The following is a 27,389-nucleotide window of genomic DNA, read 5'->3' on the forward strand; positions in this document are numbered from 1 at the left end:
GATCAGAGTTGTCAGAAAGAAGTTCACTGAAAGAAGGCATGAAAAGCTTTCTAATAAAGGACTGGTGGTGATGCCAGTCCATCTCAACATAATTACTGTGACATAATTACTACAAGGGCACTTGCCAGGGAGAACATCAGGTCAGTGCTCTGCTGGGCTCCAGGGGCACTTTGAGGAAGGCCATCCCTCAGCAGCAGTGGCATTCAATCAACACCTGCTAGGATTGCAAATTAAGGTGAGTAAAGCTGAAGTATTTACACTGAGGTAAGAAAAAACACTGAGTCTTGCTGCAACCTGCTAAAGGAGCTGATGCAAGAAGAAAACAATAAAAGGGAAAATGTCTGTCTCCTTAAATGCCTGTCCTTCTGTGGAAATGATGTGGTGCTAGCTTGGTCTTGCTATTGAGTTTTCTCTAAAAATAAACTGGGTTGTTATTTGAGCTCTTCCAAAATGCAACATGCAGAAACTGCAAGAAGAATTAGGCCAGAGCAGTGAAGGAGAGAGGGAAAGGTCAGCAGAGTGGCTGGGTTTGGCTCCTCAGATTACTCAGGAGCCCTTCTTAGAGCAAAAGCTGTGGCTCATCTGACAGAGGGCTCACAAGCATCCATGAGGAGCAGTAGATTGACCTTTCTGATGAGGGTTTTCAGAACCTGAGCAGAGCTGTAAGGGGGACATAACAGATGAAATCGGCATTGTCATCCAGCACATTCAGACAAAAATGTATCTCAATTTTTCCAGCTTCCTCACATTGTTTCTGAGGGGAGAACTCATCACAGTCTGCAGCTTCCTCACGAGGGGAAGAGGAGGGGCAGGACCTGTGTGACAGGGGCAGGACCCAGGGAATGGCTGGAGTTGTGTCAGGGCAGGGTTAGGGTGGCTATCAGGGAAAGGTTCTTCTCCAGAGGGTTCTTCAGTTGGGGCACTGAAGGGAAAGGTCACAGCCCCAGAGCTCCAGGAGCGTTTGGGCAATGCTCTCAGGGATGCACAGGGTGGGATTATTGGGGTGTCTGTGCAGGGTCAGGAGCTGACTGGATGATCCTTGTGGGTCCCTTCCGAGTCGGGATATTCGATGATGCGGCGATGCGGGGCTGGGTCCGTGATCCAGGGAAAGGCGAGGGCTGCCTGAGGGAAGGGCCGTGAGGGGGCGCTGCAGGTCGCAGGCCGGCCGCCAGGGGGCGCCCGCGCACCGCGCCCCGCCCTCAGAACCCCCGCCTCAGTCCCGGGAATCCGCGCTGGGAAAGGAACATTCCCGGGGCTCCCACGGATCACTCAGAACCAGCTTAAAAACAATTAAAAACATTCCCGAAGTCGCTTTGCCATGAATTAAATTCTAAGGGCTGTGTTCTCCAGCAGACCTAATTTGAGGCAGCACAATCTCTGTGTGGGATTTGCCGGGTTATGCCTCTCTTCAGGCCTGCACATCCTTCAGAGGAGCGTTACGTAGGCACCGAAGTGCAGTGGCACAGAACTGAAGAAATTCAGCAAAGGTTTCTGCTGGGTGCATTTGTAAGCACAAGGAGCAAGATCAGATCCCAAATGCCAATTGAATAGGGAAACCTAATCTAGTAGGTAAGCCACGAGGCTCTGAGTCAGAAGGCACAGGCTTTCCAAGCCGTTTCCTCACAAAGCCAAGCTGGGTGATTTCAAAGTCTGTCTCGAACTTTGCCTGAAGGGCTGTCACTTTCCAAAAGGACCTGTATGAAAACGTGCACTTACAAGAGAAGAAATGTTAACAATGTCAGCTCATGTTTGAGACTTGATCCTCTAAAGCAAGCGTGAGACGCAGCTGGAGTTTTATCGCTGCAGCGAAACATTTCTTAATGTCATTTTTTTAATGGTGATACAATAGAAAAAGGTCAGAGCTGATTCAGTTGGCACTGGCTTGTTTGCAGGTGAGACTGTCACTGTGTCACCCCGTGAAAATATCAGTTCCGAAATCTGTGGAGGAGAGGCACTGCAGAAATTTGAGGTTTACTCCGCGCTGTGAAAGGAAGATAAAAAGGAAATGAAACAGACACAACTGTTGCAATAAATATTTAATTTCGCATCTGCTTTAAACAGCCATAAAATGAAACAAATTATCCTTCAATCTTCATTTAGAATATGTTTGGTGTTAAAGTGCAAACCAGTTTCAAACTGAGATCAGATCTCTGGGCAACCCAGAAGAATTTCTCTGATTTTTAGATAGCATCTATTTGCTCTGGTTGGGAAATTCTGAAGGAAATACACCCACCTGACCAACTAATATTTTATCTGTGAGCCATAAAACTTCAGTTTTCTGAGGGGAAAAGTATGTGTTCCAGTCACTTATTGTGTTACTTTGTCCATTTTACCAGCAGGTAAAATGGTTACCCAGAGAAGCTGTGGCTGCCTCCGGATCCCTGGAAGTGTCCAAACCCAAGCTGGACAGGACTTGGAGCAACCTGGGACAGTAGAAGATGAACTGGATGATCTTTAAGGTCCCTTCCAAGACAGGACATTCTGCGACTCTGTGGGTTCTGCAGAACAAGATCAATGTGGTCCCAGCTGCATGTGGATGCTGGCACCTCACACTGCTCTGCCTTGGAAACTCCTGCTTTAAACTGTTCCTTGGAACCGGCTCACCTTTGCTGATGGTTACTCCGAGGTGTGATTTGGCTGCCCAGGCTTAAGTGACTGGTGAGTAATGCCCTTTATCCATCTATATATAAGTATCAGTGTCCTGATATTACTCTGAGCAAAGCGCTGCTGCCAACCAGTGTTAACTGAGCTGATGTAGCCGCACTGAACATCACACATTCTGTGCCCTGCGAAGGGGCAAACTCGGTCTGTTCCCTGATCCCGGTGTGGACGAGCACACTCAGTGCAGGGATCTGGACATCCGAGACTCTGGCAAGGGAAACCTGGAACTGAGCCAGTAAGGAAACCTGACCCGACGATGGGTGTGGGGGATATAGCTGGGAAGGGGCTGCGAGTGTCAAAGTGGCTCTGGGATGCTTAACCCAGGAAGTTTCCTTAATGTCAGCGCCGTGAGACGCAGCGAAACCCAGAGTTTTAAGGTGAAAACCTCCTAAATGCAATCGCAGAACCATTTAGGGTGCAGAATTCCAGGTGTCAACCTCACACTGCCACGCCTACCACTGAACCCTGACCCCAGGCGCTTAAATGCCACCAGGGCGGTGACTCCGCCGCTGCCCCGCAGCCGGAACGCTGCACAAGCCTTCGGGAGAGGAATTTCTTCCCCGTGTCCAACCCAAGTATCCCGCGTGAGGCCGTTTCCTCTCGTCCTGTCGCTTGTGGCGTGGGAGCAGGGCCAGCTGTCCCGTACCATCAGGGAGCTGCGGGGAGCCATAAACCCTTCCCGGATCCTCCTTTCCTGCCGGGAGCCGCCTCCGGTGACGTCAGAGCGGGACGCCGGGCGGGGGCATGACGTCACGGCGAGGCGCGCGTCGCCGCAGTGCGGGCAGTGGGACGCGCGCTCACCTGCGCACATCTGGGCGCACCCGCACACGGCTGCGTTCACCTGCGCGCACCTGAGCTGCCCGGCGCCATGGTTCGGTTCGGGCTGACGGTCGTGCGGCAGTGAGTACCGCCCGCGCATCCCCGTCGCGGCACGGCACCCTCCTGGGTCGCGGGCAGCGGGAGGGGGAAGCTGATCAAAAGCTCTCAGTCGGGGCAGGGGTAGGAATGGTGCTGTGAACGTTTCTCCCATTAAATGTTAAAGAATAGGTGGTTGATGACTCCGGGTGGAATTCCAGAGGTGACTTTTTCTTCCGCTCTATTGACAGAGGTTTGTAGCTGGCTGGACTAAGTGGCTGCTTCAGCTTCCTGCAGATGTCAGGAGAGAACTCTTTAATTTGCAGGAAAGCTGAGCTTTTTTGGTCCTTCACTATAGGCAGCAGGGGAGGTGGGGGGGATTCTGCCCCTCAGCCCCGCTCTGCTGAGACCCCCCTGCAGGGCTGCACCCAGCCTGGGACAGCACAGGAAGGACAGAGAGCTGCTGGAGCCAGGGGACACCAAGGGATCAGAGGGATGGAGCAGCTCTGCTGGGAGGAAAGGCTGAGGGAATTGGGATTGTTCAGCCTGGAGAGGAGAAGCTTTGGGGAAACTTCAGAGATGGAGGGAGGCTCTTTGCAAGGGTCTGGAGTGGCGGGACAAGGTGCAATGGCTTCACACTGACAGAGGAGGTTTAGATTGGCTGCCAGGCAAAAAATGTTCCCTGTGAGGATGGTGAGGCCCTGGCACAGGTTGCCCAGAGCAGCTGTGGCTACTTCATCTCTGGAATTGTTGAAGTCTAGGCTGGATGGGGCTCTGAGCAAGCTGGGATACTGTAAGATGTCCCTGCTTGTGGCAGGGGGTTGGCTCTGAGTGATCTTTAAGGTCTTTTCCAACCCAGATCATTCCATGAGTCAATGATTTCTTCTGCTCTGACTTGCTAGGCTCTGTTTCTTCCAGGTGTGCAGCTCTGCTGCTGCCTTTGATAATTTCTGGAACTGGTGAAGTTCAGAGAACCAGCTGCCAACACATGCTTGTCAAAAGAGGGCTCCAGAGTCTTCCTGTAGCTGTGTTCTCTCCAATCTAGAGGTGTAGTTGTCACAGATAAATTGTGCTGCATTTATGGTAAATTTAAGAAATCACTTCTCTTACTTTCATTCCAGGTGGTTTTGTCTCATTCAAAACTAGCAGCATGATTGGAATAGATATGAAAATGTTTTTTTTTTGTTATAAAATCTTTGCGTGCATCATTTTGAATAGAGTTTGTGCTGCACTGAGTCTCTTTTTTTGCATTCAGGTGCTGCTGTCTCTTGTTGGTATTTAATGCAACAGTGTTTTTGAAAATACACTAAAATGATGACAATTTTTTGTTGTTTATGATCTCTTTCAGTGGAGAAACAAGATACAACAAAGACAAGATATTGCAAGGTAAGAGTTATTCTGTTGACTGGTTAGAGATGGGAATCGTGGTGAAATCCTGTCACCAGCTACTCACATGTTATTAAGCAATAACACTGTAAACCTTAGAGACTTTGCGTGAGTCAGGACATGGCTTTAATAACGTTACAGAAGATTAAGTCACCCTCCACAGATTATTACCAGATGCTGATGCATTTTGTGTTTTAACAAGAGTATTAGAAGAGTTCCTTTTTCTACACGGGAAAGAAATAATGTTGCATGTAGCCAAATAAAATGGTAGCAGCACCTTTTACTAAGGACTCCATATCACTGTGTAAAATCCCAGTAATATGAAGTCTGGGAAGAGGACTTTTGGGAAAAGGAGCTGCAGAAGATGGATAAAGATCCTGACATGAAGGAGGCTGCTACTTTAAGAAGGATATCTGTTACTTGCAGGAAAAGCCTGCAGTAGAGCAAGGGAGAATGAAAAGTAAAGGTTGTTTAAAAGCTTGAATTGCTCAATCCCAGCTCTTTCTAGGAAGGCAGTCTTGATTAGACACATTTGGAATTAGATTTCACCTTAGTGGCTGCTGGCTTGTACACCCAGAACTGAACACATTGAGCTGCCTGGATGTCTGCTGTAGCAAAATCAAGGGTGGGATTGTATTCTGAATAAATGAGCTTTCTGCAATACTGCGTGTTGTGAAGGAGAATTGTGCTTCCAGATTTTCCTCCCTTTGTGACATGGATTTGTGCACATAATAAAATGCGTAAAGAATATTATCCTGCTTTACTTGCTTGGAAGTATTGATGATGTCTTTTGAATTCTGAGCTCCTTGGGTCAAATGCTGTGTAGTGAGTTCCTCTCCAGTGTTGAGGGAACATAGCTTCTTTTGTGAGCCAGCCTCTTCTGTTTTGAGATGCATGAGGCCTTTACCAGCACACCAGGGTCAGATGTCTCACATGTCTGAATTACAGATGAGGTGCTCAAAACTCGCGTTCTGGACTTCTGTCCCCTCTTTTGCTGTTGGATTGTGTATTTTCTGAGTAAAATAATTTTCTTTTTTCTGAATCTGATGGTAATTTCACTCTCTCTGCTCTGGCTTCCTGCAGAACTAGAATGGGTAAAAGCTGTGGATATAGCAATCTGTTACGTGTTTGTCCCTCCACCACAGTTCTGAGTTCTCCTGTGGCTCTGAGCTGTGGCAGGAGTGCACCTGTTCAACTCAGGTTGGATTTCCAAAGTGCTGCTTCTTTCAACACTGTCCTAGAGCTCAGTGACCAGTTATTCTCACAGACTTTCTGGCTGGAAACAATTTTTGGAAGGTTTGCTGCTTCCCAGCTGGGTTTGCTCCAGCTTGCATGAGCATTACTGTCAGTGTGTGAGGTAGTGAGGAAAAGATCACAACAAATTGTGTTTGCATTTCATTCTCTCAGTGGCATTGTCCTCTTTGTTATTTGCATTTAACAAATCTGTTTATGAAGTTTCAGCTGTGAGATACCTCTTGCAAGAACCCCATCAATGACCCTTCTAAAAATGGTCACATTTATTTTATTAAATGTCGGTGTCTGTTTTATGTTTAAATTTGTCAAAGCTATAGATTGATGTAATTACCATTGATAATGATCCTTCTGTCTTCCTAGACTTCACTCCTTTTTATCATTAAATTTGTGTGACTGAGTTTAGGGAAGACCAGAGAAGCAGTGACTTTTCCTAATGACTTGCTTTACTAATGGAAAAATATATATATATTTTTTTTTTTTAATTTTATTTTTCTTATGACTGGGCAATTTCTTTCTTGCTGACATGCCTGGTCAGCTGCTAAATGGTCTAAAATTTGAATGTTTCAATGTTGTGAGGTTTTTATTTTTGTAGGTCAAGGAGTGGATGAGCCACTCTCTGCCACTGGTTTCAGGCAAGCAGATGCTGCTGGTTTATTTCTCAGTAATGTGAAGTTTACCCACGTCTTTTCAAGTGATCTCCTTCGAACAAAGCAGGTAAGTGCTTCTTGAGGCAACAACTGACTTCTGGTGGTTTTTTGCTAGATTTTGCTGTGGTGATGCAAAAATAAGGCAGTGACAGAGCCAAAAGCTGCCCCTGGATACCTGGAAGTGTCCAAGGCCAAGTTGGATGAGGCTCTGAGCAACCTGGGGTAGTGGAAACTGTTCCTGCCTGTGGCAGGAGGTTGGAATTGGGTATCTCTAAGGTCCCTTCCAACCCAAACTAGTCCATGATTCCATGATTTGCCATTATTTTATATGGGCATTGTTCTTGCTGAAAGGGTAATGAAGACTTTGAGGTAGCACAGACAGAAATGAGTTTTTCTCTGAAAAATGCAAACCAGGTTACGTGTGACATAGTTGTGCTGTCCCAGGCACTCTGGCTGCTTACTGTGTTCCTAGGAATGCAGACCAATGCAGGCAAGGTCAAGTTCTGCTGTGAAATCAGTACAAGGATCATTAAATGTGCAGAGATTTTGGGTTTTGTCAGGCATGTTGTACCTCTTGCCTTGATGCAGTAAATATACAATATAGGTAAAGTAAAGAGGAAAAATTACTACATGGGATTACCCATATGACCTTGTGTGCAGAATTATGAAATATTCAAAATTAGGGAAAGAAAATTTTTAAAGTTAGAGATGAGCTGTTCTAGGAAGGTCGTGTCTCCTGTGGAGGCCCTCTCTTTAATTCTTGTTACTGATTCTGTTTTTTCAAGAGACATGTAGGGGATTGAAACTCCTAAGCTATTCTTGTTTGCTTGCTTTTTTCTGTGTTGTCCTGCTAAAAGTCTATGAAACTGTGTTGTAAACCAAACCAACCATATGTAGTATAAATCTTTTTTTTTTTTTTTTTTTTTTTTTTTCCTTGCAACATACACCATCAGCATTGCTTATGAATTTTGCAGCACAATTCCAGAAACTGCTGTAGGAGCACAACTTATGCAGAAAGCAAGAGACAAAGAGGGATGAGTGCAATAATTGGATATTTTAAAAATGCAGAATAGCTGCCTGAGTCAGTTCCTTTATGTGTGTGAATGGCAGTGATGATATTTTAAAACATGAAGAGTGCTTTCTAACTTTCATTAGAGTGTCTGTGCTGTGTGTCTGCCTTATGGGAGTTGATTTGGGAATTTTTTTCTTGTATTAGACACAGCCTTTTCCATGAGGAGCACTTTCAGAATTGCATTCTCCTAATGTGAAAGACCTGGATTTTTCTTTTGCATACAGGAATTGTGTTTTTCCATTTGTTTGACAAGCTATCCAGATGTTGGGAAAGATGTTGTCTCAAAGATGCGTAAAGCTGAAGTTTCCATGTGTTTGGAACTCCCTTTCTTGGCAGCTGCAGCTCTCTGAAGGGCCTGTTACTACACTGTCACTTCACAGCTCAAGTATGGGAGGAATGTACAAGTTCTGTTGCAAAAGAGGAAATTCCTGCATATAATCATACAAATAACTGTGCTGTGCATGTACACAAGGAAGTGGATTCAACCCTATCTTTATTTCTGCATTATTCTTTGACAGAAGGTTTAAGTTCCAAGGCCAGATTTGTCCTAAGCAATATGTTAAATGTGCCAGTAGTACAACAAGGCTGTCTATTTGTGCCAGAATCCCAGGATCATTTTGAAAATGAGTTCTTTAAATGTCAGATTGATTGGGTGTGGATGTTTGCACAGCCCAGACTGTCTGTGAAGCCAGTGCAGCCTTCACACTTGGGTGCCTTTGTGAACCATGGGCATGCTTCTTTGTCACCTGCTCCAGGTGACTCTGCCTGGGCAGGGTGATCTCCAGAGGTCCCTTCCAGCCCTAAGGATTGGCTGTGGCAGCCAGACAGGTGTCAGATGTTTTTTCAGTTGGATTAACTGACCACTTTTGGGGAACACACTGTGAGTCTGGCCCATGTACTACATGAAAAAATTCTGTGGACATGATTGCTCTTCTCTGCTTAAGAGAAGGTGAGGCTCTTATCCCAGTAAACCCTGCTGCCCACCTCTCACGGGTGCTGTGGTTTTGGCTGTTCTGGACTTTGAATTGGAAAGGAACTGCCAGAACATTGCAGCTTTCCTATTTTTATAGCCTGGCCTGGGCCATCTATCCAATTCTGCCAGACTGGTAGCTGAAAAACTTCCTATTTTTTGGTTTGGGTTGTTGGATACTGCTGATGGGATTCACCTTGGCTGTGGTGGTGTCTGTGTTCTGTCCAGTTGATGTGACTGTATATTCACTTTTTAGACTGCTGCTGCCATTCTAGGGAAAAACAGGTTTTGCAAAGATTTGGAAATCAAGTACGATGCAAGACTGCGAGAGAGAGTAAGTGTCAAAAGAATTTGTTATCAAATATTGAACAATTTGAAAATGTAACTTCCTGCTGATGGCTATCTTGGCTTATTGAATGGTAGATTTAGCAGTGGAGAGTGCTGTTTGATGTGTTTTTAATCACTGGAAACTGAACTATGCACATCAGGGGCAACAAATTGTTTGCAGAATGGTGTAGCAGAGCCAAAATTAAGTGAGCAATGTTGTAACTAGGCTGCCTTAATGATTTAAATAAGGTAAGATTTAGTGTTTAAAGAGCAGCACATGATTGTAGCATTTCCTGTTTGAATCTTTTCACTCAGAAATTTCAGTTCTTCACTTGCAATTGGCAAGGCCTTGTTATTTACTTTTAATTGTGAGGGTACTTCTGTGGTTTTGTTTCCCTTTTTTAATGTGTTTTTCAAAAATTCTTTAGAGAATTTTAGGTCTTATTTAGAGGTCTTTAGAGAAAATACTGGTTTCTTACATGTGTAAAATAACTTCTGTAGCCTTTCTGCAAGCAGAAAGAAAATGGGCTGTATCCTTATGTGAAGGGCTATGTACAGAAGCACTTGCACTGTGACCTCAGTCACAAAGACACTTGAATTGTATTCTGGGGGTGGAAGAAAAAAAATCTCCATGCAAAGACCAGACTGCAGGTCATGTTTTGAATGTCCATGCTTTAAATGCTGCTCTTAGTGTATTTGTCTACTGGGCATATATATATGTATATTGTTATCTGCTGTTTAAACGATATGTATATTAAGATATTTCCTTGCCCAGAACTGGGATAAAATGTAAAAGGTAGCTAAGCCTTGGGAATCCAAGAAAACAAAGCTGTGAAGAGCTGTTTGCAGCCTCTGGAAGGGGCACAGGAGGCCTGACAAACCCCCTGCTTCCCTTACAGAAATATGGTGTTGCAGAAGGAAGGCCTTTGGCTGACCTCAAGGCTATGGCAAAGGATGCTGGAGAGCAATGTCCTTCATTCACACCTCCTGGAGGAGAAACACTGGATGAAGTATGGTATTTATTTACTTATTTGTTTACTGAATTACCTGCACACCAATTTACTTATGCCCTGCTTTCTAGATTTTTTAATCAGTGCAATTTCAGGTATTGGGAGCTTCCTTCTGAGAGCACAGCCCAACCAGAGATATGCTTGGTCTGATAAGAGTGGCTGCCAGGTGGTGAATCTCTTTATAGCTAAAATAATGATTTTGAGACTGACTTCTCATGAAGATCTGGCTCACAGGAGGATGATAGCAATTGCTCTCTGGAGGGCAGCAAGGTTTGCATAGGAGTCAGTAACTGGTGGTTTGTATAGACTGGCAAACCAAAACCAGTGCATTAACTTACATTGGCTTCTGAGCCTTGTCTGTGAGAAATCTGTCTTTTAACTGAAGTGGTTATGTGTCAGATTTCTGAAAGGCCAAATCTGTGCTTGTTTCACAACAATCCCTTCGTTCTTCACAACATTCCCTTCTGGCCTTTCCCTGCAGGTGAGAGAGCGTGCGAGGGATTTTTTTCAATTCCTATGCCAGCTGGCTGTTGAGTTGGAGCAGAAAAGGCACGACAAGCCTGGTGCCCCAGGCAGGAGCTCAGGAACATCTGGAGAACAGTTTATTTTCCCCTGGGCAAACCACTGCAGTGAGGCAGAGCTGAGCTCTGAGGGCAGCGGATCTTCCACCCTATTAGATGCCAATATTTTGGTGGTGAGTCATGGAGCCTACATGAGGAACTGGATTGGCTATTTTGTTTCAGATCTCCACTGTACCTTACCAGCAAATTTAAGCAAGTCTCAGTTGTCTTCTGTCAGTCCCAATACAGGAGTCAGTCATTTCATTATAAAACTTGAAAACGGGAGTTTGTTAAACCCCAAAATCATATGTGTCTGTCTTAATCTAGACTCTCACTTAGTGGATGTGGGAGCTGAATGTGTAGCTTCAAAAGTGTTTTAAGAGTCTCTCTGGGGGTAAAGTGGGATTAGTTCACAATTTTGCTAAGCTTGGGAAAAGTATCTGTAGTAATTACTGGGATTGACTGGAATTGCTGACACTAAATTGCAGAAAGGGAGACGTGCAACTGCTTGCCATCTTAAAAACCACAATTTGCATGGTCCTAGTGCCCAGTATAAGTTGGCAGTAGCAAAATAAAACAAATATTCTCTGTTCTCAGAAACATAATACTTGCAGTCACTTGCATATCTGCTCCTAAAGCACATATTTCAAACAACTCCTTTGCATTACTCCATAATTATTTTGGTTACCTCCAAGTGAAAGGGTTGAGAAGAGGAGAGGAGTGGTACCTCAAAGCTGAGCTATACTGTGTTCTTGTTTTATTACAAAATTCTATATTGTAATATGAAAAATACATGTTGTCTTAAAATAAATTTTTGAATGCAATAGTAGAACCTAGGAAGGGGCGTTGCTCAGTGGGCAAGGTTTGGTGCAGAGCCAGGGGATATGACTCTGACACTGAATATCTGTGAGACTCTGGGCAAGTCTTCTTTCCATTTGTAAAGTGGGAATGTTGATAAACCTACCTCGCCAGGAGTACTTCCTAAGAAATTGTTCAGGTTGTCGAGGTCTCTGTTGAAGAGCACTGTACACAAACACAGAGTATTTATTTTTAGCTGTGAGCAGGATAAGGAACCTCGTATGCATGAAGTAATGGTCTCTCCTCTGGAAGAGGAACTTTCTGTCTGGGTGAGTTGTACCTGACTGGAATCCTTCTGTCAGCTGCAGTCATGGACTTGATTCTATGAATATTTTTGCCTAGAATGAGGCAAGTTTGATTCTTTGGTGATTGTTGGTGTTAATACTGCATTCTTTCCCCACTGGGGTGTTTGTGGCGTTGTGAGGTTATCTGGCTTATGTTATTTATAAGATTCATGGATTTTTTTTTTCTTCATTTGCATATTTTAAACCTGTTTAAAAAATAAAAAATTAAAGGCTCCTGAATAGAACTCCCATTTCATCTGTATTTCTTTTGAGGTAAAAATCTTCCTTCATATATTGCCCTGTGAAGCTTTGCTCAGATCACATAACTTCCTTTTTTTCTTTCCTGGCCTTTTACTGTGAAAAAGACGCTGGTGTTTGTTTAAACATGTCCATAGCTCTTTTTCAGTCATAAAATAATTCCTTCTCAATATACTGAAGGAAATAAGCCTTCACAGGAAGCTAAAATGGGAATATGACTTTTGCATGGACTCCTCAAGCTCTTTGTGAAATGCATCTTCCTAGAAGGCTCTTCAATACTAAATTAATGGTCACAGCCAATGAAGATAGAAAAGCTTTTATCATGAACTCTGAAAGAGTTAATGGTAGGAGAATGGAGCAGGAGTTGGTTCTGAATTTGCCTGTCCCTGGTAGTGCCAATTTATTTCAGGCAGGTCACTGGCAAAGTCTGTCATTTCAAAAACACACTAGTGATTGGGGTGCTTCTACCTTAAAAAGTTTCTTTTTCTTTCTTGCCTGCACTCAAGCAGGTAATTAATGTTTTGTTCTTGTTGATGATGCCATAACTTAGGAGAACATCTACATCATTATTAAGTGCTTTGCTCTGCTTAGATCACACTATTCCCAGAGGGATTTTTGACTCTTCCTCTGGAATATTCTTTAGCTTTTTTTTATATTTATAGGTTGTTAAAATTTAGACCTAGCTTAAGGAACCTGTCTGTGTGATGGTTTTCTTTAACTTACTGTTACCAAATTCTTTCCTCTTGTAACTCACACAGGGCAAGCAGATGTGGTGCCTAACAAGGAAACATACCAAAGGGTGAAACCACTCAGGTTTTCTAAACAGCTCCTATCTTGATGTCGTATTTTTCAGTGAAAATGCATCAGAATCTCCCAACTCAGACATTGTAAAACACACTAAAATGCTGGGAGTACAAGCAGTCAAGAGTGTCCTGCAGTTTCCCAGATATGCTTTTTCCCTTAGTATCTACTCTTGAAATTGCTGGAGACAGGGCATCAGTCTAGGTGGCTTATAGCCTGCTCTAAAATAGTTGCACTTATCACTTCTCCTTTATTATGTCAGATATCAGTTTCTCTTTGCATTAAAAAGTCACTAATTTTGGAAGCTTCTGAAACTCATTCTAAAAGTTATTTTCTTTAGGTCTGTGTATAGTGCTCCATTTTTTTTCCATCAACACTGAGACTAAATATTTTTTTGGTCAAGTGACTCTTGTGCATTTCTACAGTAAATTTGTACAGTTTATTGGGATCATGGGAAAGGAGAGCTGCAGCAATAGGTGGGTCTATTAGGAATAGCAACAGAACGTAAGTATTTGAGGGATTACTCGTTGGTGGCAATGGATGCTGGCTCCACCAACAACATCTCCTCAAGGGTCTGCCTTTCCTCAAGCAACTATCAGGCAGAGAGCTCTGGTAGTATCACAGTTTCCTTCCTCTAAAGCAAAGATAATTTCTCTGTTGAAGACTGTTGTCCAGACATAGCCCTGCCTTTGCAAAAGGAAGAGGTTTTTCCCTTTTGTTCTTTAATTTAGAACAGAATTTAAATCAGATGCCTTCTCTATCCGAGCTTTTGGCTGCCTCAGATCCACAGCCCACATGCCTGGACTTTTAAAATATGTCAGATTTCCTCCAGATGTGTCCTGCTTTTGAGGGCTTTGGCCATGAGCCTGAGGTTTTTGGATCTTTGTAATCCCAGGCACATGGCAGCTGCATGGGCACAAATGAACTACATAGTGGTTTATGAGCTGCTTCTCTGGTATCTTATGGATATGGCAGAGCCACTGTGGGGGATCTATGTGTGTGTGGTGGCTCCAGTGCCATTCAGGAGGATCTCCTGTGAGACAGACAGCCCTGGGTTTCCCGGTGTGCCAGGACTCCATGTGGCAGTGGATTATTTACCTGAGTGCCAGAGGGTGGCAGCAGGGCTCCCGAGGGTAAGGCACAGGAGGATACTGGGATAAAACCCGGGAATCTTGAGCAGGCTGTTAATGGTCACCAAAGGAATGCACCCGAGGTCCAGGCAGAACTTGTTTGAGTGTAATATTCTTTCCTTCTGATGCCCAGTTGGGTCATCCAGCCATAGCTGAGTGGGAGCAGCAGGGTGGTGCACCAGAATTGACTGTAATAAGTCCTGAATGTATTTTGGAAGAGCTGGCCATTGAAAAGTGAATTTACTGAATTTAAAAGCTGAGGTGGAAAAAGGAGGTTTGATTTCAGAAGGGCAGGAATCACAAAATTAGTTTTAGAATTGTGGAATATCCTTAGTTGGAAGGGACCCACAAGAATCATTGATTCCAGTTCCTGGCCCTGCATGGGGTAGTCCCAAGAATCACACAACTTAATTCTACTTCTCCAAAGTAATTTAAATAATGGTTAATGCAACAAATTCTGAAGGAGAAAATAATTACAGACAAGAGGTAAATGAAACCTGGAATCTAATTAAATGAGTTTTTACCAGAAGTAGTTCACAGTAGAATAAATGGGTAGTTCTTTGATGAAGTAGCTAATGTATAGGCAAGGGAAAGGTGAAGTACAATCTAGTTAAATTTTAATTGAATGCTTAATTCCACAATGGATACCATCGGCTCTGCTGGAAAAGATAAATGTTGCTTAGGAGAAAAAACATGGTGAAGAAGGTATGCAAGGAATAAGTGAGCCTAGAAATAGTAGTGTCCAAGGTGAAGCACTGAGCTAGAATAAAGCTGGTATTTAAGTCCCTTTGGGGGGCATTTTTTTGTAATGACTTGAATGAAAATACAGGAATGTGGAACTATTAGTGAGAAGGCATCATCAGTAACTATATGGGGCAGAATGGCATGTAGAGGAGGAAATTATGAACTTTCAATCTTACAACTGCTTGAGCCTTCATAGAATGGGTCAGGCCAGACCCTGACAGTGGCACGTGTGGTGCCACCTCCCTGCTCCAGCAGGGCCATCTCAGAGCACAGGGTGCAGGATTGTGTCCAGAGGAGTCTGCAGTATCCCCTGTGAGGAGACTCCACAGCCTCTCTGGATAATCTCTTCAGTGCTCAGTCACTTCACAGGACAGAAGTTCTGTCTTATGTCCAGGTGGAACTTCCTGGGATCAATCCCTGCCTGTTCCTCTGGTGCCATTGCTGGGTCCCCAGAACAGAGCCTGGGCCCTACTTGGAGCCCTCCCTGCAGAGGCTTTTAATTTACCAAGTGTCTTTTATCCTGATGTCTTTGAGCCAGGATGACAAATAATTCCCAGCAGGACTGAACTGACAGATCTGTGGTTTCCCTTTGTTTGTAAAAGGCATTTTCCAATAGAGGTTAAAATCCCTTCATGGTCAGTCTAGACCTACTAAGACACTATTTTTCTCATCATCTTTCACAGAACTTTTCTATTTGGGATGCATGAAACATATAGGAAGCTGAAATCTGTGAGGCTGGAAGTCACAGGGGACACCAGCAGACATTTTCAGACACTGTTGCTACCATTTATTTGTTCACTCAAGTACTTCTGGAAGTGGGAGCTTGAACAGACAATGCAGAATCCACCATTTGGAGAGAATGGAAAAGTTTATTGGTACTTATATAAAAGGAAATAGTCTCTACAATACATTATTATAAATACTTATAAATATTCTGTGGGTTTAAGACCACTCAAATAAATAAATAAATACTGTGACATAAATAAGTAATGCTTTCTTACTAGCTGGTGATTGCTAGCATCTCCATTGAAGAATAAATTCTTTTAAGTTTTGATACAGTTGCCTATAGTTAAAAATACTGTTTTTTGATGGAAAATCCACTGGGTATTTAGTCTTAGCTTACTTATCCCATGGCTTCTGATAGAGTGAGGAGCCCTTTTTACTCTGTCCTAGTGTAGGAATATAGAGTTGGTCTGTAGATTTAACCCCACCAATATTTCCCATCATAATTGAATGTGGACAGAGCTTTTAATAGTTCCAGTCGTTGTGGGGCGGTTGCCTCAGAGTCCTAGAGAGGAGCTCTGTTGAGCTTCTTACAATTAATGCAAAATGTAAACTTTGCTGGTGTATTTGAAGTCCAGAGCTCTCAAGGAGCAAAAGCCAAGAATAATGGTATAGGAATCAAGTAAAGATATAAAACTAGAACATAAATAAAATCACACCTCTCCACTGTATAGATAGCAAGTTAAAAAGTCTTGCTGTATTTTGAATAAGCAAGAAAAAGCACAACTGTCAGCCTGCCTGCAATTTCCTTAGTTCCTTCAAATCATTCTTTTCCTTCAGAAATTAATCAAAAACCACAATAACTTTAGAAAAAGAAATTCCAAGGGATGGGACTCTTGAACTAATCCTGATAATTTGGCTTGTCCTGTGCTCCTAAGTATTTATATTTAGGAATCTCTCCATGTAGGAAAACTATTCTAAGAGCACAATCAGGACCTATGACGTTTCCAATATAATGAGTTGGATGTGGTAGATAAAGAGATTTAGTGTATATACAAATACGGGGGGGGTGGGAGGAAGAGATTTTTTAAAAAGCTATCAGCAGTCCTGCTGCTGTGCTAAATCCAGAAAAAATTAAATGAGAGCAAGAAGCACAGGGGCTTCTTACTTTGATTTTGTTACACTGATGTTACTCCAGTGGCTTCAGTGAACTACTTCCTGAGGAAGGAAAAAATAACAGCATCCAACCTAATGTTTTTTGTATGTTGCTATGAGCACACTGCGGAGCAGTGTACCCCTTCAAATTGTTGTCAGGCTGATAAATACTCTAAATAAACAGAGCAGAAGAATCTGTGTTGTGACATGCACAAAAACCCCTGCAAAATAAAAACCTCAAATCTCTGCCAGAGTGGATTTTGTGCTGCTCATCAGTGCCTTGCACGTGATTTCTTCAAAGTTCATCAAGAATAGCTTTTTCAAAGTGAACTTCCCCAAAGCATAAACCAATCTAGGGAAAAGGTTTTGTCACCATTAGAGATCTCCTGATTGATAGTAATTTCACTCCTACAAGTACACAGCATCTGATACCTGCTCAGAACTGCATACAAACATGGATGCTAATTGGATTTTCCATTTCTAAATTCAAACCTAATTTTCACTTATTAGATGAGTCTTCATTTTAGTCTAAATATTAATGGTTTGATCCTTATAAAACATAATCTTTTTTATTTTCCCCTTTAGAGTCCAGTGTTTAACACACTATTGGTTATTAATCCTGGTATTTCTCTCTGAGTTGGAAATATGCAAAACTAATGAACTTTATTTCTATATTGGGATGCTAGAATTTAGTAAATGGAGAACTGTGATAGAGAATCACTTGAGAGGGAGTAAGACTGTCCTCTTTTTTTCAAAATCTCAGCTTGGATTCAGTGTCAGAAATTGCTCTTTTTCCACAGGACCCTTTAATGCTGTCCTGTTGTCCTGCCAGTTCCTTCAGTTTTCCATGTCTACTGTTCCTATGACAGAGTTGGCCTTTTTTTGACCCATATGGGTGAAGAGAGAATGAAGCTCCAACTTAAAAGCTAAAAACGAAGAATCACAAAATGGGTTGGAAGGGACCTTAAGGCTCATTAACTCCAATGGGACATCCTGCACCAGACCAGGCTGCTCAGAGCCCCATCCAGGCTGGCCTTGGACACTTCCAGGGATGGGGCAGCCACAGCTTCTCTGGGCAACCTGTGCCAGGGCCTTCCTATCCTCACAGAGACCAATTTCTTCCTGATATCCTGTCAGAGTAAAGCCATTCCCCCTCTTCCTGTCTCTGCAGTTTCTGATGAAGAGCCCGTCTCCAGCTCCCTTCTAGCCTCTTCAGATATTGGATACATGACATATATGGTAATTTTCATACAATAAAATAAGGAACTGCCTGGCAGTTTGTCTGCTGTGCTTGGATAGGATGGTGCTATGCTGGAATCTTGGATGCTCCAGGTCTCTACATCAGTATCATAACACCAGTTTCCCATTTCATAGAAGGGATTTTTTGTTTGTTTGTTTTCCTCATTGATGCAAACTTAAGGTGATTCAGACCCCAAAAGATTTTGGTTTGTGTTACTCTTTTCAGAAATGGATCTTCTTTCCAGTAGAGCTCAAGCTGGAAAAATCCAACTTGTACTTACAGATGGCAGTTTACTGACAAAACAAGATTTGAAGCTAAGGAACTTTTCCCAATGTCTCCTAGGTTTTTAAGAGGCACTTTGGCATTCAGGCTGAGTGTGACAGACAGCTCCTTTTGCCCCTGCCTTCACCTGGTGAGCACAGGGGCCGCGGTTATCTGGTGATGTAGAAGCGGGGGCTCGGGTACCTCCTGGCCTCCATCATAGCGTGGGGATCATCGGGGTTCACCACGTCGTTCTGGTTGATCCTCATGGGCTCCCTGGGCATGTGGGGAAAGTCTGCTGGCTGCTGCTGCTGGGAGCCGAACACCGGCGTCTTCCTCTGCGGCACCAGGATCTGGTGAGGATCTACCGGATCAACATCTGCGCTCCTGGTGTGTCTGTGGGGCTCGGGGGTGTTGAACCGGAACAGAGGGATCTCATTCCTCCTGGACAAAAACTGGGAGTATGGTGGGGGATTCATACCGGGGGAGAAGGCTTGTTTAACTCTGCCTAAGCTCACCAAGAAGTGGTGTTTGGGGGATTGGTACACATCGTACCCATTTTCCAGTGTCCTGTGGTTGAACACACAGTCCTCTTGGCTGAAGTAATGCTGAGGGGAAAAGATAGGACACCTGTGAGCAGAGGAGTCTGGTGAATTACAAGCACTGGTTAAAGAGAGAAAGAGGGATGAGGTCTTGCAGCAGGTGTTTTTCTAATCTCCCAGTTCTGTGTCTGACCCAAATGTAGACCAGAGATGCATGTCCATGCTTTCAGCAAAGGAATTCTGATGGTAAACCCTGTTTTCTCCCAGAGGGTCTCCACCCATGGCTCTGCTACAGATTGGTCACTCACTGGATCCCATTTCATCCTCATTTACTCAGGCAGGACCTCAGATGATTTTTGTCAGCTCTACAGCTTAATAGCAATCAAAGGAGAGAGCAAAGTTTGACCTAAGTGTCAGATCTTCTGTAACACTTCCCCCTCCACCTGCAGCTACACAGGTTTGCCCTGGCTGGGGAAATGGGCACCACAGCAGCAGAATGCACTGGCCATTCAGCCTCAAGGCTTAGGAAAGGTCACTCACCGAGCCAAATAGGTTTCCTTTCATGTCCATACACAGGTAGCGTCCACTCTTCACACCTGTGATTATTACTGAGCCAGCACCCTCAGACTTGATCATTAGGGCACCTGTTCAGAACAATAAGAACATCAAATTCAAGATCCATATCTACACTGCATTTACAGATCCACAGATGCTCTGGCTGGAAGTGACCTCTGGGAGTCTAAACCAACCTCCCACATGACCTGGAACTGTTGCCCACCCTAAATCAGGTTTGCTGTGGCTTTGGAAAACTCCCAGGATGAAGGGCACCTTTCTGGGTGCCCTGTTCCAATGTGGCACTAACCTTCCAAAGGCAACTTTTTCCCCCTGAAATCCCAAATCGTGGTCTGAGGACATTGCCCTCAGTTCTGCCCACATCCAGGGGGAGTTTGTCTCCTCATCTTTGTGACTGCCCTGTGGTATTTTTTCAGTGGTGCTGAGCAATGGCACCAGAGGAATGGGCAGGAACTGATGCCCAGGAAGTTCCACTTGGATGTGAGGCAGAACTTCTGTCCTGTGCAGTGATCGAGCCCTGAACAGATTGTCCAGAGAGGCTGTGGAGTCTCCTCACTGGGGATATTCCAGAACCAGCTGGGTAAAATCCTGTGCCCTGTGCTCTGAGATGGCTTTGCTGGAACAGGGAGGTGGGACCAGGTGACCCTCTGTGGTGCCTTCCAACCTCAACCAGTCTGTGATTCTGTGATTACATTGCCCTTAACATCCTTTTTGCTGGACTAAAACCACAACAGATCATGGTCAAGGCCCCCTGAAGACCCTGTGCCAGATTAGCTCCACCTTGTACTCATCCAGCTTGAACTGGGGTTGCTGTAGTGCTCCAAGAGCAATGTCACTGGTGCCAGGTAAAGCGGGAATAACAACTTTCCTTGATCTGCTGCTTGCATTTGATTCAGTGTTGCTTTGTCCCAACCTGGAGATCTGTGCACACCCAGGCCATTCCACCCTGGTGCTGAACTTGGCACTTCCCATTGTCTGGTGGCTCAGTGGCAGCAGACCAGTCACCCTCCCTCCCAGTATCCCTTTTGTTGTCTGATTTCCATCTTTCCTGCTCCACCTTCAAAATCCTGCTATGCTTGTTTCGTGGCAGATATAGAAAAATGTGATATTTTGCTATCTGTTCTCTAAAATCCCACACTGGTTCATGACCAACATACCTAAAATGAGTTTCATAAAATCTTTAAACATGTAGGAAGAATAATAAGGCAGTGCCAGCATTTCTGTGCGTGTTTCATTATCAATTCCTTAAAAAATCCTTTTTCCTCATTAATTAAATTATAACTTTAAAAAACATCCTTATTTGCTTATGTCAAAGCTCTGTTACTAGTCTTAGATTTTTAACTAGTGTATAAAATAGATGTAATAGTAATAGTAATAATAACAACAACATCAACAACAACTTGATTTTTTAATGCATAGTTAGTTGTTTTTTGAATGCTGCTAAGAGAAAAGTATTTTTGAAATGCTATAAAAGAACCCTGAGTCTTAAAGCCCCCCACATTCATCTACTAACTAAAGAGTTTGGGCCAGGTATTTAGCAAAAGAAGAAGAAAAAACTTTTCTCTATCGAAATAGAATAATAAAATATATAATAAAATAAACTGTGAAGACACAATTTGAGAGCCTTTTAGTGATACTAGGGTATAGTTCCTTCTCATGAGCCCCAAAAGCTCAACAGTTCTTTTATGCCAGTCTGTTCTTTCATAGTTTCCCCCTTTTTAACTGACCTTTGCATGCTCATGTTTTGTGCACATTGAAATTTAAGTTTTAGTAGTTTTCAGCCTTCCACCCCAAAATACACAATTTATGGATGCCAACAGTTTTCCACCACTGCTCTGGTGAGTTCCCTCAGTGCGCTTTCTTTGGTAGCACCACCAGTGGGAAGTAGCTATTTGGGAGATATCATTACCAAGTGCTAATAGGAACTTCCACTAGAAACTTGGGGTAAAATCATGAAGTGAAGGATAATTCAGCTGGTTTTTCCTTGCAGGGTATTAGAGGAACCACAGAACTTCAGTTGTCCTAGGCAAGGAATGAAATTCCCTATCAACTAGATTTGTTTGGAGTGATTTTATTTGTTAAACAAAAGGAGAATTATAATGATGTGTAGTGTCCATCCCATGGCTGCACTCACCTGCCTACCTGCCTAATGAGAAGAGGGGATGTAAAAAATCTCATTGTCCCTGCCCTGCTCCCGTGGAGATCCATAGGAAGCCACTTACTGTAGATGGTTTGGTGAGGAGCGCCATCGATGTAGCCATCAGCGTTGATCTGGAGGTGGAAGCTGCTCCTCTCCGTGTCGGTGTAGAGGTGCATCAGGTGGTCTCCATTGCCCCAGCTGGGACTCAGCAGTGGAGAGGAGTTGGGAAAGGCGAGGGAAGCCTTCAGGCTGCAGAGCAGCAGGAGCAGGGAGCTGCAGGGAATGCCCTGGGGAATGGTTCGCCGCTCCATGGTGGGTCAGCGTCTGCTCCTTGCCTCCCCTCGTGCCTGGAGTGTCGCTCCTCAGACAGGATCCCTTCTTCTCTGCAGAGGCTTATAAAGGGCAGCAACATGACATCACACAGGAAAACCTTCTCCACATCCTTGATTTTTGGCACAGCAACATTTTAAGTGTCCCGAAACCTCAAGGGAAGGATCTCTGGCTAAGGTGTGTGGGGGAAAAATGTAAGGTTTCTAAAGACAGCTCACGAAAGCTAATCATATGTTCAAATGTTATCTACAACCCTGTGACATCTGAAAGCTTCCCACGCCCCTGCTGTTGGATCCAGGAAGGGCAATCCACTGCACTTGAACTGAAGGGAATGACCCTTCGGACCTGAATTATCTTTCATTTTTGCCAGACATGTTTATTCAGACGCCCACCTCCCCTCACCGTTTCCAAGCTGCATTCTGATTTAGTGGAAATGCCAAATACAGCTAAAATTCTGTTGTAAATGTGCCAAAAGTTAATATTAAGTTGTCCTGAGCCTGATCCCCCTTCATTATGATCTGAGTTCCCCACCAAGCTTGTTGGGCTGATATTTGTGTCACTCTGTTTAAGTGAACTTGATGTGAGCAGAGCCTACTTCAAATCAACTGTCCCTTTTATTTCACCTGTTTCCTTCTAAGTCACATAAATAATCTAAAGTTGGCCAAAACCAGCTGAAAATAATCTGTAAAACATTTAAAAGCTGTATGTTTGCTCCTACATTGCACATCTAGTTGGCAGTTTGTAAAAAATGTTTCAGGATACAAGACCTGCTTTCTCAGGTGTCCTGCCAATGTTGTGGGTCTTTACAAACAAATTTTCTGATTTAAAAAGAAAAGGTGGTTCCATTTATTACATGAAAATGCTGTACTAATGGGACACTGTATGTGGGTGAATCGATAGGAGTGATAGATTTCAAAAATCAGACTGTGTTAAGGTTTCTTTCAAAATTTAATATAAACTTGACAAAAGTACCAAACAATAAATGAATATTTCTTTAATGAAACCTGAGAATTTTAACTGTAGCAGTGTTAGGTTCAGTTTCAGTCTCTAGCTGGACACAGCATGAAAATGTCTTAGTTTTATTAACAAGCTGTGGAGCTGTACCATCAGCATATAATGGATTGATAACATTAATGGATTGATACAGCTGTAACCCACTGCAAAAGTGGATCTGAGTTTGGTTTTTTTTATTGTGTAAAATTAGTAAAACCCTGCCAAATTCTGCTGCCACATCTGTGTAAATCCAGAGACTTGCGTCAGAGTATATTCACCTGTGTAAATGACAGCAATTTTTAGCCAAAGTGTATAAGGGTCAGATCTTAAACTGAGCAAGCTGACAAAGCTGGCTGCACTGAAAGACAATTCAGGCCTCAGATTTACTGGCAATAACATCTGAAATGCTTTAAATTAAAGGATATCTTAGAAGGGAAGGAGAATTAATTTTTTTAAAAAGAAACATTTATATTTACTGTTGAAATTATCCACCCATATTTTTCTTTTTCACTCTGGTCTTAGAACAAATGTTGGGTTTTTTTGGTTGGTTAGTTGGCTGGTTGTTCTGGTTTTTTTCTTTGTTCCCCTTGGTTAGACTCTTATGGAAATATGGATATTGATACCTCAGTTGCAGAAGTGTCTCACAGAGGCACTGTACCCTCTTGGAATATTCTGTCATTCTTTTGTGACTGCAGCTTTTCTGGTTTGATGTTTCATATTCACCATGATATTTTGCTGTGCTTGCCAGCATGCACTAATCTGATCTTTCTGTAGTGCCTTGGTAGCACAGAAAACATTCTCAGATGTTTGAAAAATTTATTCAGCCTCATTTAAACACATGCCAGTTGTGAGCATTTGTTTCTCTTTTTATAATAGTCAGACAAGCAAAGATTACTTTTACAAGCATAAATTGTTTGGCATTTTCTGAAGTTTCCCACAGCATCAGGAAAACTTCAGGCTTTACTAAGTTCTGTCTAATCTGCTGGGCTAAAGTGAATCTATTAAGTCCCTGCTTGTGAGAATGATAACACAAATTCTGCTTTTTCATGGACTTTTTTGCTTTAAACCTATAAATACCTAGTACATGTGGTTTGTTGTGAATTTTTTTCTTTTTTTTACAGCCCATGTCTTTTTTATTTCAGGCTGATCCATTTATTCTTTCTGTGGGTATTTTACTTATCCTCCACCCATTCAGCAGTTGATGGGATAGCCAGGTGTATGAAAGCTGCTTTACTCCTTCAGCCAAGTCTGTTACAATAGAAGTGATGACAACTTTCTTGTCTTGCATGCTATGCATTAGCAATAAAAATATTTCTGCAACTTTTACCACAGGAGTTGGTATTAATTTTTCAGATTTCTGTATTGCACTGTGGTGTTTGATGAATTGAGATGGCTTTTCTCAGTTCTGAGCTAAGAAATTGCTGATAATTAACAGAAATTGCTTGTTGTAGGAAGAAATAAGAAAAAAAATGGGGCTGAATTTAAAGATCTGTCACAAGCATTTCACATTGCCACATTTTCTACTTCCCACTGCAGGGGTGCTACACAGCCAGTGTCAGATGCCACAGTGATGCAGGGCACTCCTTAGATGTATCCTGGAAAGGGAGCTGGAAGGCAGTCTGGATGAGCTACCACCTATTATGAATGTCAGGAACCAAGGTAAAGCGAGGAAATCCTCACTCCAGAGCAAAAGATGAAAGGAAAAGATGGATAAGGCAGACCCCAGCTTTCAGGATGAAATTTATTCAAGGTAATCATTGAGCAACCTGGTCTAGGGGGAAAGTGTCTTGTTGAAACAAGATGGTTTTTGTGGTCCTTTTCAACCCAAATCATTCTGATTCTCTGATTGATGCTCCAGCCCTTAGTGAGTCTCACTCCCCTCCCTCCCTGCCATGCCTTTTGTCCCAGGCCTGCTCCTGCTGCCTCCTGCTCCTTGCTCCAGAGGCAGCTCAGCTCAGGTTTAGCCAGGTACTCTGGGTACTCACCTGGGCCAGGTGCCTCAGCTGGAACATGGATGACACTCAGGCCTCCCTGGTATCATCATTTAACTGCAAAAATGTGCATAGAAGGAACTGAGGGTCACAAGAGCAGATTGAGGTCTGACTTTCCCCCCTTTTGACTGGTTTGAATTTCAGCTTTAGGTTATTTTGCAATCCAAATTTACCACCTCAACTCTGTAAAACCCTCAGCAGCTAAATGTCATCCCTTGAGCTGCTTTCTTTTACTGTTTATCCCCTCAGTTCTGGAGAGGACTCACAAGGCACAGGCAAGTTTTTTATTTACAGTAGGTTTAAGTTACTACAAGTGACTTGCAGTTATCTTTTGGAAGGGCTTTGTGGACCATCAGAAATTTGCCAGTTAAAATAAAAAAGTTTTCTACTCAATCCAATAGATTTGACTTCCAGGATTCTCCTACGAGTAAAACTACACGTCCCCTCACAGTGCTGGTATTCCTTTCATCACGTAGGAGCACCTGTAGCACTCTTGCCTAATAAAGCATATTGACTTATATGTAAACAGGTGGGTGGCTTGCCCTTTTGCAGCATTCTGTGCCATCTGAGTGCCTGTGCTGGCTTCAGGAAGCCTCTTGCTCTCTGCTGCTCAGCTCACACAGGAGTTTGGGTTGACAGATTCGAAACTACCTCTGCTCTTAATAATTTCATTTGCGCTGCGTCTCTTCAAAAGAGGTCACAGAAATCCCTCTGCCTCCCCTTCCTTGAAATCAAGTTACAAGTGTTACAAGTGGCTCTGGGATGATCACACCCCCAGCATTGGAAGCACAAGGGTGGAGTGCCTCTCCAGCAGTTATTCTAGGAATACTGACGCACTGAGCCGAGGGAACGTACAGTGGATGCTCTGTGTGTGTGTGTGTGTGTGTGTGTGTGCAGATGCCTTTGCCACAGCCTTCACCCGGTGTTGTTAAACACATCCTGAGTGACCTTATTTGGAGGCCCCATTCTTGTCACGCTGCCCACGACTAAAGAAAACATCCTGGCTCAGCTCACCTACGTGAAAAAGATGAGGTAAGCACAGCCCACTGGGTTTGGGACCGCAGCATGTACCAGCAGTTTCTGCAGTGTGCCTGCTCTAATGAACTGAAATGAAGGGCCTCATTCCTCCTCCAGCTGAAATCCTTGGCACAGCGCCCAGGCAAAGCAGAACCATTCCCTAAAAGGTTTTGTTTTCTGAACAGAGAGTGTTTCTGTCATTTTAAGGGGTCTGAGTTTTCTTAGGTGTTGTGGGAGAGAGGATGGGTGCAATTTGTGGTGAGAACTGCTGATACCCTCAATTAAAAAAAAAAACTAAAATCACAGAATGGCCTGATTGGAAGGGATCTTAAAGATATTTTCATTGCAACCCCCTGCCATTGGCAGGGACACCTGGCACTATCCCAGGTTGCTCAGAGCCCCATCCAGCCTGGCCTTGGACACTGCCAGGGATGGGGCAGCCACAGATTCTCTGGGCAACCTGTGCCAGGACCTCACCATCACAGGGAACAATTTCATCCTAATATCCCATCTAACCCTACACTTCTATCAGTGGGAAGCTATCCCCTGTTTTTCTGTCACTCCAGGCCCTTGTCAAGACTCTCTCTTCATCTTTCTTGTAGGCTCCGCTCAGGTCTGGAAGGCTGAAAAATGTTCTGGTTTGGTGTTGAGGCCTGGAAGGCCTGAAGTTTGTCTGGATTCTGAAATCTACCCTCTGCACACCCAGTCCTACTGACCTTCCTGCCCAGGCAGTGTGTCTTGTCTAAGAAAGTGTCTTCTTTCTCCTGGTGGGCTTGCTTCCAGGTACTAAGGAATCCTGGGGACACAGATACACAGGCTCAACTAGAAAGTCACTTCAGTCATCCGTCTCCTATTGTAATACACTGACAGGTCCCTAAAAGCAGGCTGATGGTTTTACTTTCGGAAAACTCTTTGGTTTATGTAAAGTTTTCTATTTCCCAATACTGTTATCTCAGCTTGGACTAGAAACATTCAGGAGCCACTTCTGATCTAAGTATTTCTAGGATTCAGTGACATCTGCCACTACATCCATTGACAGTTTTCAATAAACTAAATTGTTATTTTCCCCTTGTTAGGCAGAAGACAAGGATCGATAATAAACTTGGTTGTAACCTACTTTTAAACTTACTCTTAATTCCTTGGTTTCACATGTTTCACTCAGATCTGTCTCCTTGAAGAAGAGATAAAAAAGGCTTAGGTTAAAGACATTAGGAATGGAAAAATGCAAAGAGGGAGAAGGGAATGCAGTGAAACAAGAAGACAAAATATGCAGACATCATCATCAGCCAAGGGCACTTTTACTGTGGGACAGTAATAACAGAGCATGTGACTGATATGGTTAGAGCTGCCTCAGTGCAATTGCAGGTCTTGCTCTTTAGCTCTGAGAATTATTTTTTGTGGGATCTCTTAGAAACTAAAACTTCATTGTAGAAATAGTTGCTCTCTGTCAGTTTTAAGAGTAATTTTTTAACACAAAAGCGTAAATAATAAATGAAGGAAGTAATGACTGAACATTGTCCTACTCAGTGTTTCTAATGCGAGGAAAATAGAAAGATTCCCTAAGCCACTGCAAGACCAGTCCATGATTCTGGAGTCCTTATGGAGAT

At 43.4% G+C, this 27,389-nt stretch overlaps 2 protein-coding genes across 5 annotated transcripts; one reads left to right on the plus strand and one right to left on the minus strand.

Annotated features, from left to right (window-relative positions):
- The first annotated feature begins 3,029 nt into the window (after window positions 1–3,029).
- TIGAR (TP53 induced glycolysis regulatory phosphatase) lies at window positions 3,030–27,266 on the plus strand. Of its 4 annotated transcripts, XR_008842996.1 has the most exons (8): window positions 3,030–3,561; window positions 4,865–4,902; window positions 6,749–6,870; window positions 9,102–9,179; window positions 10,072–10,182; window positions 10,664–10,876; window positions 24,311–25,797; window positions 26,385–27,266. XR_008842996.1 is itself a non-coding variant. In XM_056516045.1 (7 exons), the coding sequence occupies exons 1-7, from the start codon at window positions 3,530–3,532 to the stop codon at window positions 23,974–23,976; spliced, it is 654 nt and encodes a 217-aa protein (XP_056372020.1). In that variant the 5' UTR covers window positions 3,030–3,529; the 3' UTR covers window positions 23,977–24,098. The 4 variants fall into 4 exon arrangements, 3 of the variants coding, with proteins under 3 accessions (XP_056372020.1, XP_056372029.1, XP_056372012.1); XM_056516045.1 differs by lacking the exons at window positions 24,311–25,797; window positions 26,385–27,266 and adding an exon at window positions 23,917–24,098; XM_056516054.1 differs by lacking the exons at window positions 24,311–25,797; window positions 26,385–27,266 and adding an exon at window positions 11,797–12,215.
- On the minus strand, window positions 15,667–23,844 carry FGF23 (fibroblast growth factor 23). The gene is made up of 3 exons (XM_056516067.1): window positions 21,534–23,844; window positions 19,279–19,382; window positions 15,667–18,804 (listed from the first exon to the last, which is right to left on the minus strand). The coding sequence occupies exons 1-3, from the start codon at window positions 21,760–21,762 to the stop codon at window positions 18,367–18,369; spliced, it is 771 nt and encodes a 256-aa protein (XP_056372042.1). The 5' UTR covers window positions 21,763–23,844; the 3' UTR covers window positions 15,667–18,366.
- Window positions 27,267–27,389: the final 123 nt, after the last annotated feature.

This window comes from Oenanthe melanoleuca, chromosome 1A (genome assembly GCF_029582105.1).
Source record: "Oenanthe melanoleuca isolate GR-GAL-2019-014 chromosome 1A, OMel1.0, whole genome shotgun sequence".
NCBI lineage: Eukaryota > Metazoa > Chordata > Aves > Passeriformes > Muscicapidae > Oenanthe > Oenanthe melanoleuca.